Source organism: Lytechinus pictus, chromosome 3, assembly GCF_037042905.1.
Source record: "Lytechinus pictus isolate F3 Inbred chromosome 3, Lp3.0, whole genome shotgun sequence".
NCBI lineage: Eukaryota > Metazoa > Echinodermata > Echinoidea > Temnopleuroida > Toxopneustidae > Lytechinus > Lytechinus pictus.
The window spans coordinates 23,081,160-23,098,254 of NC_087247.1; the positions used below are offsets into that span (position 1 = coordinate 23,081,160).

General features: G+C 35.3%; 1 protein-coding gene across 1 annotated transcript; it reads right to left on the reverse strand.

Annotated features, from left to right (window-relative positions):
• Nucleotides 1–3,228: 3,228 nt before the first annotated feature.
• On the reverse strand, nt 3,229–11,767 carry LOC135153415 (unconventional myosin-Vb-like). Its single transcript, XM_064095930.1, has 7 exons — nt 11,675–11,767; nt 10,017–10,150; nt 8,573–8,654; nt 7,399–7,539; nt 6,800–7,006; nt 6,228–6,359; nt 3,229–5,529 (listed from the first exon to the last, which is right to left on the reverse strand). The coding sequence occupies exons 1-7, from the start codon at nt 11,765–11,767 to the stop codon at nt 5,428–5,430; spliced, it is 891 nt and encodes a 296-aa protein (XP_063952000.1). The 3' UTR covers nt 3,229–5,427.
• Nucleotides 11,768–17,095: the final 5,328 nt, after the last annotated feature.

A 17,095-nucleotide genomic window follows, 5' to 3' on the forward strand; every position in this document is an offset into this window, starting at 1 on the left:
TCATTGTCAAATCTATAAAAAATGAAATATTGTATAATTCAAACAATAAAAAACAAAAGAAATAGTGAGTGAGGGACATCATCAACTTTCTCATTTGAGTTGTTCATATCACTGTTTTGTGGAAAATAAGCAAAACTTTAAAGTGTCATAACTTTCTTATTTTACATCCGATTTTGATGAAATTTTCAGCGTTTTGCTAGTTTGATTTTTCTCTATTTATTCAAATCAACATTTTTATGGGGTGGACTTGACCTTTAAGGCCACCGCACACCTTACGACCTGACTGGTCTGCGACTGGCTTGCGACTGAGTGAGGGGAGATGTGACGTCACAGCTCTTGTCAGCTTGAGCGTCGCAGACCGGTCAGAGACAAGTTGCAAGGAAAATCGTAAGGATTTGACATGTCGAATCCTTATGACTGGATCGCAAGCTCAATCCAACTTCCAGCCAATCAGACAGCAGAGTTGCACGACGCGTATATGATAAACAACGCGCATACGCAGTAGTAAGCGCACTTTCTCAGTTGCTATGCCAAAAAGCAAAAAGCGCATGCATGAGTCGCAGATCGGATCGCAAGGTGTGCGGTGTCGAAGGTTATTGCTACCTTGCGATTCATCTCCCCTCATTCAGTCGCAAGCCAGTCAGCGACCAGTCGGGTCGTAAGGTGTGCGGTGGCCTTAAGATTATTACCCAAAATCATATATCTTTCAAACGATGGCTCATGAATCAGTGAAAACTGAAAATAAATAAAGTGTTAGTGAAAAATTGTACCATCACTTTACTTATGAGAAACCTATGTTCTTGGAGCAGTTAAAAATAATTAATATTTTTGTTGTGTTCCATCTTTTCATGTTCTCAATGTGTGGAGAGAAATGTGCTGAGCAACATCTAAATCAATCAACGGGCTTATTACAAGCCTATTACAGGCCCATACTCTTCAGTTTAGGGATAAGTTCCTCTTTATGAGGTCCACATGTTGCATTTTCTCACATGAATCAACGACAGGCCATCACACGACAAACATGATTTGTAACTTGGACTTCTTCCATTTCATGTTGAAATTCTATGGATGAAAAGGACAAGGTTATTGAAATTCTTTGAGCATTTTGAAGAATCACTCAGAGGGGATAAATATAGACTTCATCCTTTGCTGATCATATTAGAAAAATTAAGAAAAACCACAAGAGACTTTACTGGGTGACAGAGATTGGCAAAGTTGAATTTTAACCTCTTATCTGACCATCTTAGTCTGTCATGGCTATATAGCTAGTATTGCTCTTTCAAAATCAGTAAAGCAAATAAAAGGTGGACCACATGAATGACATTTGGAAATAATATTTCAACCCATTTATAGGTATTATTTCAATATTAAATTTAATGTTGTAAGACAAACTTCAGTTCAACAGAGTAGTAAATAACATAGCTTTTTGCCTTCACACACAGGAACATGCGTAGTTTTTATGTATGATAGAATACTAGTGAATGTAAAGTAAAAAATAAACAATTTTTTTTTTAATTACCAGGGACCAGTTGCATAAAACGTTTGCCATAAAAAAAACTCAGGCAATTTTTTTGCCAGAGTTTTTTAATGTGTAATGTTCAGTGGCATAATTTTGTTTGCCAGTTTTTTTATGGCAAAAGTTTTATGCAACTAGTCTCAGAGTTTAGAAACGTAAGCAAGAAATAATGAGGCACATGGAAACTTAAAACAAACCAACCATTTCAATGACATTATTGAAACTTGATTTGAAATTGCCCTAGAGATAAAGTAATCAATTGGTAAGCTACATGTACGGCCACACCAACTAAAAACCAATATTTACCTTAAATGTCTCATATGGCATATCAATGGTAGGTTTGGCAGTTTCATTGGTATGACTGTAGCAATAACATGAAGAACTCTCATTCAAGCATCATTAAAGTAATAACTTTAAAAAAAGCTGAACCACACTTTATTATGGAGGATAGGAAAAAATCATGAAGTGTCTTTTCCACTTCGTCATTAATATTACAATTAAGATATTTATTTAAAAAGAAAATATAAAGGATATCAAGTTTTTTTAAACTTGGCCTTTGGAATTAATATGAACGATGTATTATTCTCTGTGAAAAAATGAAATTCAAACAATGTTCCTTTGAGATGGGATTTATTTTCTTGAGAGGATAAAAACTGGTTGCACACTGCTGAATGGTGGGGGGGGGGGGGCTAATAGGATAACATAATTTTCTTTTTAAAAACAAGTTTTGACACTGTACCTGTAGTCATGCAATACGAATCATAAACTGTTCTATCCCCCTCAAAAAATAATCATCAAAATAATTGTTTTCATAAGAAAAGATAAAACTATATATCCTCATTTTAAAAGATGCTACATCAGGATCAAACAGCAGACACTATAAAAGGATCAGAAAATGAGAGTAGAAGCTCCACCTACTTGACTTCCCATCCAAGATATAGATCTAGAACTTTCATCTGCCTGGCCTTGTACAGAGCAATATCACATACTTTGAAGAGTGGTTTGTCAAATTGAATATTTCCTAAACCAGAACATTTCTAATCTTGATATTGAAGTCTGAGTCACCTTAGAAACCCCAATCGCAATTTCTGATCAACAAAACAACTTAAATGCACCATTGCAACATTATATCATCTTCTAATGTGAATCAATTAAAGCATAATTGCATGAAATTACAAAACTAGATTCCTTAATATAGGTTTCTATTGAAGAATGAATGGATGATAAGGAAGTCTGTATTTATCTGTTTCCTTGATGCATTATAGAAGGGAAATGAATCAAGCATCAAAACTACTGAATACGCAAGTAATGATCTAAATTCTATTCAATCTTATCCTTGAGTGACCTCTAATGCTAATCTATATTGATCACATTTTCTAATGTTATATTTAAAATATTGTTATTTTGATTAGTAAGCAATCTCTAATTCATGATAGCTCAAGTCGATTCCTGGGATTTTTTTCTTCTTCAAAACTATGCATTCACTTCAAAAGCAGAGGGGTAGAAAAATATAAAAGATGTTAACAACTACAACAACAAATTGTTCTGGAGATTTTCTTTTAAACAATAGGCACCTTGGTATACATATAATATTTTAATCAATGCAGATTTTCAAGAAGGAATATTCATTAAATATTGAATATGGAAATCAGTGACAATTTCAACTTCTAATCATGCTACTTATTCTTTTTCCTATGTAGTGTATTTTTTTTAATGATGCTTCACAATTATTCTGGCTTTCACAGAATACTTCATGGTGTATACATGTAGTCCCATGCATAGTGCTTCATGTTACTCTATCATCTTACAACTCATTCATCAGCAATCAGAGGAGCATGGCCTTCGTGCTTACATACATGACGGTTACCACGGTAACACCAAACATAATCCACCAGGCGACACGACTGAATGCTAACACACGTGTAGGAATGCGGTTAAGGCAGGGAAGTGGGGAATCATTCATGATTTCAAAGTTCCTGACCAGTGGGAGAAGTTTTCCAAGTTTGTCAGAAATTCCATCAATTTGCTGATTTTCTTTAGGTGGAAAACGATGAGCTAATTTTAGTTGGGTTTTAAGAGATGTTTATCATTTCCAAGCCTGGTATGGCCTTGAGGCATCCATATCTAAACGGTATATCTGTAGTGCTTCGGGATTTCTGTTCCCATTTCCTAAACTCAAGATTTCAAAATGTGACTTGAAATGGCAGTTCAATATGAAGCAAGGTTTAGAGTTAGAATGCACGAAAATTACAGCTGTTGAATTTATATTTCCTTTAGCATATTAATGATGACTTATTCCGCATGAATCTGATGTAAAAGAAGATTGACCAAAATTACAATTATCAATGGTGAAGGTGATGGGACAGTCCTGAGGCTATTTGGATGTAGCTATCTTTCCAAAGAGAAGCTTTAGAAAAGCCTATATGCATATCAATGGGGAAGTGGAAGGTGATTATTTGCTTTTCATTTCACATTAGAAAAAGGTAATATAAGAATGAAAAGGAAGCATATATCTATATTTTTAATCCCTAAACTGAAATTATCTGGATTAGTTTAGGCAAAGCTAAGGAGTTTAATCTTTTGTTGTCTTTTTAACATTCAAGTGTGCTTTGATATGGGTAAGATAGTCCACAGTGCATCAGACTTTTATATAATTTCAGGTACATAGAGCAATGCACTTTCACCAAGGATGGAACACAGCACATTTCTGTACATATCCCAGACGATAACATTCGCTGTGACTCTATAGATGAAAGCTGTTAACTTGAGGTATCATACAATAGCAGAATACAGTCTTGTATTTGATAGGCAGATCTACAAGTTGTCATGTGATTTAAAATTCACCAATAGGACAGTAATTTTCAAAGAAAATTGAATAAAAGGATCCTATGCTTAAACATACACCATACTTTATTCTTCCTCTAGAAATTTGTTTGTTATGAATATACCAACACCAAAGGTTAAACAATGATCAATGACGCACATGACTAAATATGCTTTCCAAATGTCCATAATTAGACTGCAACCGCTAAATTGAGTCTGATATCCTACTCCAAGAGAAAATAAAGGCCATTACTGATTGAAAGAGATAGCTGAACCCTGAAGGGTCTCAGTATGCGACACTGCATACCAACTGACCATACCCTAAGGTTTCCTCAACGTGATGTTACATCACTATCATGCTTTCATGAGTCAACCTACAAATCAGGTTTGGCAGAGGACGAGTCAGCATTGGTTTCTGTAGAAGCTGAGCAATTATATGGCAGTGCATTACCAAAGTTGAAAAGGACAACTATATATTTAAAAATGTGGATATTTACAAGGTATCCTTAAACATACCAGCTTCTGGGTTCTGTATATTTTATGCATTGCCTATTGAAAACTTCAATACATTGCAAGTTAAGCATGCTTAAAAAAAACATAAACACAGAAAGAAACCTCTAGATTGTCCAAGAGTTCAAAGACAGATCTACTCTTGAGACATGATGTCTCTGAGGTGAAGAAGTTAGAACAACCGGAAACATGAATTCCATGCATCGTCTGGGGCAAACAGCACTGTGACGAATAGTCCTCCTGGGCTGACTCAACACCATTATCAGTTATTAAATAGCCCAGAAAAAAAAAGTTCACCTGAATAGCATTCATACTTTTCCCTCCCAATTAAATTTCCTTTCCTTTGTTGAAAAAAAAAACTTTGAAAAGATACCATCACTTGTTAAAACTTAGACACATTTTATGCATATCTCTGCAACATGTTATCGTTTACACAATGGGCTTGGAGACAATTAGATTAATTTTCCTACAGTAACTGAGAAAAGAATATTCAATATTTGGTATCACAAGCTATCCTTAATAATGAAACTTCTAATCAATTTAGCAGCAGACAGCAAAAGTGAAGTTAGAATGTTTTCTTACGTGAAAGGCAGCTTGTAGTCATTAGGCTTGATACATCGGACGTAATGTGGAGTAGTTGAGTTCAGTTTCATCATCAGGTACGTCAAAGAGTCACGGAACTGAAAAAAATAAACAATGATTTTAGTTAATTGAAAATCTGAAAAAACAATTCCCGAATAGGATATTAGCTTTACAAGGAATGAAATGTATTGTTATAAGCATTGAATATACATAAATATCAATGGAATTACAAGCACAAACATGATATCATGGATCTGATAAATAAAAGTGGAATGACCCTTTTTTTGTTGTTGTTGAAAGATTCAAAATCAAATACAATACAACTGTAGCTGTCATTGAAGAATATATGTTAATTTATTGTTTAAACTGAAAAAACATGACAAAACTGAACTGAATAACACTACTACAATCTTTATCACCATCACCATCATCACCATCAACACCATCATCATGAACTGTATCAATATATTATATCATCACCATCATTTATCATCATCATCATCACCACCACAACCACTACCATCATCATCATCACCACAACCACTACCATCACCATCAACACCATCATCATGAACTTTATCCTTTCTTATCATATCATATATCATCACATCATCATCATCACCACCACCACCACCACCACCACCACCAGCAGCAGCAGCAGCAGCAGCAACAGCAGCAGCATTATTATCATCATCATCCTCACCACCATCATCCTCATCACCATCACCACCACCACTACCAATATCACCACTAGCACCACCAAAGCTTTCATCAACAATTATCCTTTTTTTTTTACCTGACTGCCGACAGACTTCTTGAATGTCTTGGAACTCTTGACAGGTGTAATCATTGGTTTGACGTTACCTCTTTTGTGATGGGTTGGAGGCGCTTCTTGTTTTGGACGGAACAGTTCTGCCACAAATTCATACTACACATTCAAAAGTGAAAAGGAGTATGTAAGTGATAAGGAACAAAATAAAGACACAAAAATGAGACTGAGAACAGTTAGAGACTAGGATTTAGGAAAAGAAACCGAGTCATATCATGCAAGATCTAGGCCTGGTAAGAAAAATTTTCAAAATATTCCAAGTATCTCTGAATCATGCTTCATAAGTTTCTGTAGAGATGTTTCACTGAAGAACTGAGAAAAATTAAAAAAGTGTTCAGTCATTCCAAGTAAGAAAAGAAAGGTGTGTACAAATTAAACTTTACATTTCTTTACATTCTGCTTTCTAGATCAGTACCTCCTTACAGCGATAGTGATTAAGAACATACTACTTTTAAGTTCTATTTTTAGATATACAGAATTTGAGAAGTGAGAAAGAGGTGTTATAAGAGGGGAGGGGGGCATTTACCCCTCTCTCTTACCTGACTGGCCATAAGGATATTGAGATGCTCATCATTGACTTGATCACGATTCTTCTGCACGAATCCTTCTGACTCATACTCAACTTTATCAGCAAAATGGTGGACCAGGAACGCAGTACGGGAGGTCCTGGGCTTGGAGAAGTGTCCATGGGATGTCAGCTTGTTGTAGAGTTTGTTACACCAGTTCTCATCAGATCCCTTGGGGAGCTATAGACATAATTGAAATGGTTGCCTGGATGGTTAATATGTAAAATAGAATTATCTTTACAGAGACAACAAATTATTTTTTATTGCATATATTTTTATCATTTAATATGTTTCTCCAAAAGACAACATCCGTTTAAATCTTTTTGTATTGCCGATATTCAAGTTGTCTGTTTTATACATCCATTCATCCATCCCATCATTCCATCCATCCATTCGTCTGTCTGTCTATCCATCCATTCATCAGTCCATCCATCCATCCATTAATTAACCCATCCATCTATCATTCTTTTTCATTTATTTTTTTCATTTATTCATATTTATCCATCTATCAATTTATTCATTTAATTGACAATTTTAATTTTTTAAAGGGATATGAGAATTTGTCTACTTACCATACATTCCTCATCCAGGAGATCTAAGATACCTAGCTTGCTCTCAATCATATCAATACAAGGCTGGTTGTCATAGTAATCAATGAATGACCATTCAATCTTCTCCTTCACATACTCCTCTTGCTCCAGCTTGAATACATGCTAAATAGAATAACAAGTGATGAAGAGAAAAGTTTGTTAGCTTTCTAATATAAGAATTTTATTAATTAAGTTAAATGATAATGAAAACTGAAATTCAAGATTATCCCTAAAACAAATGGCAGCTCTACAGCTGGAGAGGGAACAAACCACCTCATGAAAGAATAATGATATGACAGAAATCTTTATCAAAAGATTATCAAAAGAAATATTCAGGTAAAATTTATCAAATGGTAAATATAAGTCACAATAAATGACTTCTCATGAGAGTCAGAATAAAGAGTTTGTCCAATCTATGATAAATAAAAGTAAATGTAATTACATTATCATTTTATTGAGTAATCAATATAATCCTTTTGGCAAAGAACATCGAATAATGTTTAATCTGTTCTACTCATCTAGAAAAAAAGACAGTCCAGCAAGTGTCCTACTGAACATCCCTTAATAGTCAATCATACTGCCAGAATATAAAAAATGCAACAGCTCCCCCTAGAGTCAAGAGTTGCTCATTTGATATTTTGCAAGTCCCTAGGAGCAAGTGCATTTCTCTCTCGCTTGAGAAGCATCCGTTGTGGTAAGCAAGACTGTCTGTTAGTCATTAACTCTTGATGTGCCAAAGTCACCAATCAAAATCACATATTACATGTAAATTATTTTTGAGCTTCAGTTTCTCTGACATGTTACGGGTTAAAAAAAGGCCTGGGCCATGTGCATAAGAGTGAGAATTAAGGTAACTTTGCCATTGACTGGTAACTACCATGGTAACAATGCTCCACAATAAATCAAAATCTACTTACGGTACCAAGAATCAAGCCCAGTAGAGTATATATATATAATAACTGTGCTATATGAATGGATATATTGTTACCATTAACATTGGATTGGCAAATATACTATAATGGTAACTTTTATGTAACATGCCAAGGACCTATAAGAATATTTTATTATCATTCTATAAAGTTAAAACTGGAGAGAGATAGAACAATGTGAGGAAGGAGAGTATTGGTTTACAGTTACAAATGATATAACTATTTACCTGTGTAAACTGCTGTTGTAACTTCTCATTAGCATAGTTGATGCAGAACTGTTCAAAGCTGTTAATTTCAAACATCTCAAACCTGAAACAAAATAAATAATAACAATCATCATCATTACAATGAATGCTAGTTGTATCACACATATCACTCACATTAGAAAGTCTCTATGCACTTAATGAAATAGAGATTCTAACATTGTTTGCAATATATTCCCACATTTCTTAAGATATATTCTTATATTACTTAAATGTAAGAAAATGTGGGCTACAATAATAGGTATAATAAATGCAACCAAACTTTAAAGAGACATTTATTAGTAGTGACTAAATACTTCACTCATATCTACCCTTGATTTTTTCATGATTGTAATATGCTTAACTGTCTCCATACTGGATACCTAAACAAGTATTTTTGCCTCGAGTTTAATTGTGAAACCCTATTATGTTAATGAGCATCAATCAGGTAACCCAGTTTTCCAGTCCCGCTGACTCCTGCAGTTTATTTTGACCATGTCTCTTGGGGTAACGACTGGCTGTTTTAACATCCCTTTTCTATTTTCTACTCCTCCTCTCTGCTGGCCCTCTTTCCTGATAAAAGACTTATTAAGGTGTGGCATTTTCCTGACCCCCTTGTCTCAACCTAAAAAACATCACATCCCCTGTGTGTCCTTCAACGTTTCAACCCACGAGACTTCATAGCAAACTTGTTTACATCTAATAGTACCTGTATCAAATTACATATTGCTATAAATGCAAGAGGCAATTTGAATTGTTGTGAGCTCCAAATCGAGTGATTTTGAAATTAATTCGAAGTAATTCACAGCAATTCAGGAAGGTGCAAATATGCTGCTATGGCTTTCAAATCACTACCAAGACCCCATGTTATGCATTGCAGTTTTTATTACCATTGTAGCCTCTTCTGTTAATGCCTATTAAGATGTAATTTATTTCATAGTATAGAAATATATTTTTCGCTGCTTATTTTAGTCTTGAAAAGCACAGAAGAAAGTTTAATTTTAGTCTCAGGAATTTCACAACTATAAAGAACTTATAATAAGGGAAACAGAATCACATGTTGCGGATGACATATTGAGGATCCTCAAATAATTACCGGGAACGATAATTTCAATTCCAAGACATTTTCACTAAGTTTCATTTTGAACTTTTTATAATGATATGCAACATAAAATGTTTCAGAGTACCCCATACTATCACCCCAGCTAATGCGCAACAACCCTGCTCACATTCTTAAGGATTTAAGTTAATTCCTTATTACACCTGGTTGGAGAGTGGCAACTGCCAAAGGATGCAAGTGCTGGGGGGGTCCAGAGACTAACTCACTGACCCTTAACATAACTAAAAACTTAATGTATATTTAACTACACAAATCTTTGGAGGTACAGATTGCCAAACAAAATGTAGTATTATAATATTTGGTGCATACCCGTAAATATCGAGGACACCAATGAAGTTTGTGGTCTTTGCCTGTGTGTCCATAGCCTTGTTGATCTGATCTACAATCCAAGAGAATAACTGAGCATAGATGTGCTTGGCAAGAGCATCCCTCGAGAACACCGCCTGAAAACATACAAAAATAAGATAGGTTGCAATTAATTAAATCAATGTTTACAAAGTATGTACAGATGGTATTGTTTTTCAGGTACATCACTTTGGAAGAAGACACTCCACCAGAATATATTGGACCTATAACATAAAGAGATACTTTAAATATTTACAATTGATTTATTTTTATACAGTTTGCCTTGGACCCATTGGCGGCGGAAGCCAAACAATTTTTTTGGGGGACCACCAAAAATTTTTGACAAGCAAAAAAAAGTTATATATCAACCAAACTTTTTAGGGGGGACCGACAAAAATTTTTGACAAGCAAAAAAAAAAAAAAAAAAAAAAAAAGGTCATCAACAAAAAATTTAGGGGGGGATCGTCCCCCCCCACCTCAAATTTAGGGGGGACACGTCCCCCCGTCCCCCCTGCTTCCGCCGCCTATGCTTGGACCTACCTTCAATTATATAATCAATTAAACCTGAGCATACTAACTCTTTCAACTGGGACAAAATATAAACTTCCACTATTAGAATATTGTATAAGTGTTCAATATCTGTTATTTGTTTGAGGTAAATTTATTGTTACCATTCATCATCACGTTTCAAGATTTCGTCATAATTTCTTTCTATGGAAAAAGGACAAAAGTCAATGAAACATTCAGGACAAGAGGAGATTATGGGAGAAAAACAGAGACAGAGAAAGGCCAGATTGAAAGATGAGGGAAAAAGAGAGAGTGAGATGGGAAAAAAAGGAAAAGACTGGTAGAAAAATGCAGAGAATGAAAAGAGAGACACATACACAATCAATATTAGAGAGGAGGAAGATAGAAAGGCAAGGACAAAGGAAATGTAACTGATAATACACCATCTCCATCATAACAATGGATATTTCAAATTCAAACTGACACTTGATAATTCAACCATGTGTCACATACTCTAAAATAACATGCAGTTGTTGGTCAGTGCTACGATTCATATCCTTTCATATGAGAGTGGGATTTGTGTGTTTCCTTTTCTGCTGCTCATTTTCAGACAAAGTTACAGAAACAGAAATTGATCATGTGATAATTTTGGCAATTCATTAGGAAATAAGGAGCTAGAATATACTTCAAAATCAATGAAGAAAAAAAACCATACTTCAATATACCTCGGTAACCCGAGTCAGTGAATTGTCCCCCAAAACTTGTAACTCCTTATTTTCTAGTGAAATATTTAAAAAAGGTTCCGTGATACAACAGACCATGAACAGTTTTCCAAACAATAAAGTGACTTTCTTCGTCCCTTAACCCTAAAACTTGCAGTAAAAGTCAGAGAGTAATACTGAGCTTCCTAATAAAATAAAACTTTATTGATGTTACCAAACGCCTCCGAGCTACTCCTCGTGTGTAATAAAGTTTCTTACGCACATGAACGCATTGAGATGCGGTCAAGACCTTCCTGTTTACACAGTGAATCATGGAGGAGGATTTCTCAATCAACGGCGAATGAAATTACGTCGTTGATTCGCAAGGAGAGTGTCAATTCCGGGTCCTCCCACCTTCCGGGTCAGAGGAGGTGGAGGGAAGGGGTTACATGGAGAGGGGTCCCTCAGGAGAGGGATAGAGTGATGGTGTTGTATGATTGTCAACATCAGGGAGGTTGGGGGGCATGTCATGAAACAAGTAGTCAGAGATTTTCACGGACAACTGTTATAAGCTACTGAAATCCTTGAATCCGATTGGCTGAGATAAAAGTTGTCTGTGAAAATCACTGATCAGATGCTTCATGAAGCATGAAGACTCAGCAGACAGAGATAGCAGCAATTCTGTTTCCAAAAACTATAACAAAGGCTTGATTTCTATTCTTAAAAACAAATATTTTCCTGCCATTCCACTGATATTACACTAAATTTCAAAAGCAAATTTCCTGATTCTTTATAAGAATTTTAAACACAATTCTTCTGCTGTCTTACTTTTTTTATAGCTTCATGTTTCCACAATTCATATTCACAAATTATTACCCTCAATAGTGACTATTTAGCATTTATCAATTTATGAACGACCATCTCAATACATCAATGTCGCTTTCTTCTTCCAGTAACATTCACCAATAATTGAAAACTCTCCTAAAATTGACTGAACATGTGTGTAGGAAGTCACTTCAAAGCATAATGTTACAGATATATCTTGAAACTTGTCCAACTCTCAAGATATTAATAGCAAATAAAACAAGTATTATTTATAGACATTGCAAAACACATGGTATTTCCACCCACCAGGTCTTCTAATAATAGATCATTTCATAGTAGACCTTTCTTCTAACTTTAACCCAATATTCCAAATTGGTTAAACAGTCCTATTAACAGTTAACGTAATACTAAAAATTGGTCTCACATAAATGTAATTAGCTTTAACCGAATTTTCAGAGTTGCTCATGAATTTGAGACAAAATAAACATAATCAAGAAGTTTAATTCAACTTTCTGATCCAACATGTGACTTTGTTGAACTCCAAATTGGTTAGTAAAAATCATGTGTACGTTTTTAGTTGCAAAAATAGACAAATATCTTCCTTCTAAATCCGTCTTTGCATGAGCACAAATCACCATGCTTGTGGGGAAAGGACTGAATCCCTATAGAATATGTTCTACAAGTTCAAGGTAGCCCATAGACCATTCACACGACTTTGAATATTTGTTCAACAAATTACATGCTCAGCAAAGTATTGTTTTGCACATACATATACAAAATAAATCTTTTTAATAATGGATTTGTGTTTTTAAGAAAAAGGATAAAGGAAATGATTCAATTACAATTCATTGTAAAAAAAAATCAAACAGAAAAATCCCCTTTTATTTTGTTCAAAGAAATTATATGAACTTGGCAATACAAATAGCTTAGCTCACAGGCAAAAATCTACTGTCTAATTCTACACCAAGTTATCCTAAATCTGAGTGTAGATCATGATAACAACCATAACAAATGTGAATCCTTACTTTCTATTGAAAATTGTCTCATCTTACTGGAAAGTAGTACATGAATTCTTCAGCAGAATATCCTTTTTTTCCATACCTGTCAACTGTCCCGATTAAAACGGAAAAATACGATTTTTCGAAATTTTAGACCCCCAAAATCGGAATGTCCCGTTTTTTTCAATTTTTGAAGGAGAGATTTTGTCTTAAACCAAATCCACCCGAAATCGAGGTTAATTGGCGTATTTATCGCGAGGATCCAGCGAGTTGGCGGGCTGAGAGATATTCTCGCCACCGCGATGCGTTTCTCTCGCACAACAGTATCCCCTGAATGTGCAGGTATTGATGGGTTTCCCGCCAGCGCAGCCCCGATGGCTTATTTGTCCGTGTACACGGCTCCGAGACCGGTATCCTTTCTTTTGTAAATGACACGATCATGGCGTTGATGTAGTTCATTTAAAGAAATGGTAAACAGTCTAGCGCCTATATCCAAGTGCAGCGAAGTCGTGACTGTGAACCGTGATTACAGCTGGAACTCCCAAAACAGGTTCGTCATTGTTACTTTCTTTTTATTTGTGTGATGATTTATGTTTGGACCCTTACACGTATATTTTTTCGTATGTTGAGTCTTTGTAAATGTGTTTTTCGTTCTGGCTCTGTCACTAAGTTAAATCACGCGCAGTCGTTGAAAGCATCGCCAGTGCGAGCGGCTCGATAGGCCTTGTGTTGGCCGCAACTCTGGGCGTCGTGATTCGTGATTTATGGTGAAGTGCTTGGCCAAGTCTACCATCATGGCATGGCATTGGCTATCCAGCAAACAGTGTGAAATGCGAAAACGTATTTCAACATGAAAATATATCCCTCTCACAGCGGATACAAAAGATTTTATAATCCTAAGTATGATATTTGGATTTAAGTGAGGTTCTCTTTCATTTGATCTATTTAGACTGTTCTACTTTCATGACTTTAGTTTGAGGTTTGTTTGACTTTGAGAAAGATGAAATGAATGAATGGTTCAAAAGTGGGGTCTGCGCCTGCGCTCGCAGTCCGGCCCCCAGATCAGTTGATTTTATATTTTAAAAAAAGAAAGAATTTTAGATCGTTCAACACCTTTTTTTTTTATTGAAGAGTTATTTATTTTTTGTCTTGCCTGCATAGCAGAGCGAGACTAAGGTGCCACTTGCCGGTGAGGGCGTCATTGAAATCTCATTAACCAAGCCAAATTTAGCTTTTGAAATGTCATCATATTCATAACTTAAGAAGTATATGAACCTAGTTCATGTAACTTGGACATAAGGGTAATCAAGTATCACTGGTTATCATGCGTGCGTTTCAGGTCACATGATCAAGGTCAAAGGTCATTTTAGGGTCAATGAACTTAGAATATGTTCAATTTTTTTTAAATGTCATAACTTAGGGAGTATTATGGACCTAGTTCATGAAACTTGGACATAAGGGTAACCAAGTATCACTGATCATCCTGCGTGCATTTCAGGTCACATGATCAAGGTCAAAGGTCATTTTTTTTCCTTCAGTTTATTGTGCACAAAACAATAATTTTTATTTTCAGTTGAAGCTTATTTCTTTACATTCTTTAGGCAGAAAACACAAATATATCGGTACAAGATTTCAACATACATGTAAATAGATACAATTTGCATAGAAGTAAAAGAAATACATTTAAAGGAGTTTTTCTTATGTGTTTAAGTTCAGGCTTATATCCTGTGTAGATGCATGTACTCTAAATGGTCTCTAATGTATTCATTTTTACTTTGTCAGGTTCTACAAAGTGATGAACCCCAGATACATAGAATTCATGGAACACTGCTTGACCAGCTGGCATCGCTGTTAACAAAGTTTGCCAAGCCTTCTGCTATCACTGAAGCTGTTGATATTACCAAGCTTGAATTGGAGAAGGAGAGCATTCATAAATATAATGAGGATATTCAGATTGGATATGAGTGTAAAATGTTTCTTTGTGACAATAAAGATAGATTGGACTTGCCAGCATTTTACACCAGTGTTAAGAGCTTTCTCATTTCTTCTTCTACATACATGCTGCACAAAAACCCTTATAATGATGATGTGCTGGTTAATGCAGAAATACTGGATATTTCCAAAAGGGCTGACAGAAAGTTTAAGTCTGTAGAATACTTCATTGACAGATTCCACCTTGTACCTCCTGAAAAGATGGATATAGTGCAGACAGAGTTTAACCTCTACCAAATTGATGAGGGAGTTTCTGCTATCAGTGAAGAAAGTGAGAGAATTGGTGTGAAGTGGCATAAAATTAGCCAACTGAAAGATCAGAAAGGTTGCTATAAATATGCTATCCTTTCATCAGTGATGAAAGCTGTGTTAGTGATCTTCCATAGTAACAGTGACTGTGAAAGAATTTTCTCTGTAGTTGAGAAGAACAAAACTAAACAAAGAGCTAGTCTTGGTACTGCTACTCTTGGAGCTTTTCTCTGCCACAAGATGGCAATGCAGAGCAGAGGGAGAGAGTGTAGCACATCAAGCTACCCAAGTGATATTCTCAGGAGTGCAAAACGTGCAACATACCTTGCACATTCATCTAAGTCATCATAAGTATGTAAGTTTGCAAGAAAACATTGATGAAAATATAGTTTTTGTGTTAATTAGAACCCACAATCATGTTCTCAATATCTTCAAACCCTGTACCTTCAGGGGTGTTGCTATCTGGAGTGCATGCTGGGGCACTGCTGTTGGTCCACCAAAAGGGACTGCAAAATGTTTCTCTTTCAAATTTCCAAATGGCTTGAAGTTGAAAGGAATTATGGAGGGCCATTAGAGACATAAAATGACCCTACAGGTGTGTTTATATATGTATAGAGTGTAATTCTGGTATCATTTAAAGCCTCCAATGTCCTCCAGAATGCCATTTTTCTTTCGATCCGCCCCTTGAAAACCCCGTCAGAGACGCCGCCCCTGGACCCCCGTCCAAGGGTGTTCCTATTTCAAATTTTCAAATGTTGGCAGGTATGTTTTTCTCTTGTTATTGTTGTTAATAATTTAATATTTTTTCACAACAAATTCTCAAGCAAAATTTACCCCCTTTTACAGATTATGATTACAAATTTCTAACTGATTGTGCAATATTTCTGGATGTTTTCATCTTTGTAGGTCCATGTCATTCATTGGCCAACTGTTATTGAAGATTTTGATAGACAAGATAATTCCTAAACATTCACAATAAAAGCCATTTTTGTAAAGCCAGATGCATTTCAGTATATAAGCGAGAATATCTCACTCTTTTAACATAAAAATTAATCGTTCAAAATGCTTCGTGTAAGATACATGTGCATGTTTTTAAGAAGGAAATAAATTAATCCAAATAAAAATATGCCTTCCGTACAACAAAAGCCAAATAATGAAAATGCAACATTTCCCTTAAATTCTATTCTTATCAATACCATCTCTTCTGCAACCCCCGAAGCATGAATAAATGCATGTCCTTTGACACCTCTGGTAAATCGCGCTTCCTAAACCATCAACCTTTGGATGTTCTGTAGTAAGAGAATCAGATTAATCTGAGATCGGTCTGCACATCAAGCCTGAAATGAACAACTTCCCAAGAAATCAAGTTTCTGCCGACCTGTTAATGAAGATTCGTTTCCATCTATACAAACCACATAACGGCAAAGACTTAAAAGTTAATATTCTTTATTCCAATAGAGATGTAAGGTAAGATAGATCAGGAAGGATTTTCACTAAGCAGTAAAATCAACAATCAATGTCTGCAGGATGAAGCTGATAGGAAGTGTGTGACTTTTTTTAAAGAATTTAGAAAATTAGAAAAAGACAAGACCTGCTCAAAATAGAGCAAGTAGAGACATAATGACAAATGCACTGACACATGCATGTATAAATGAATGTGAATTTAAGTTTATAGAAAGTAAAATTACATTCTGCTTACTTATTTTCTCATGAAAGATATTTGCATTTAACTATCCAAAACTTGATATTAATCAGTGAGTTTTTTCATATT

Coding starts and splice junctions, on each gene's coding strand:
- LOC135153415 (XM_064095930.1), bottom strand. CDS start 11,767: ATGTTGACAATCATACAACACCATCACTCTATCCCTCTCCTGAGGGAC. Junction 10,151..11,674: donor CACCTCCTCTGACCCGGAAG/GTGGGAGGACCC, acceptor GTATGTTTTCAG/GCGGTGTTCTCGAGGGATGC. Junction 8,655..10,016: donor GGTGTCCTCGATATTTACGG/GTATGCACCAAA, acceptor ATTTTGTTTCAG/GTTTGAGATGTTTGAAATTA.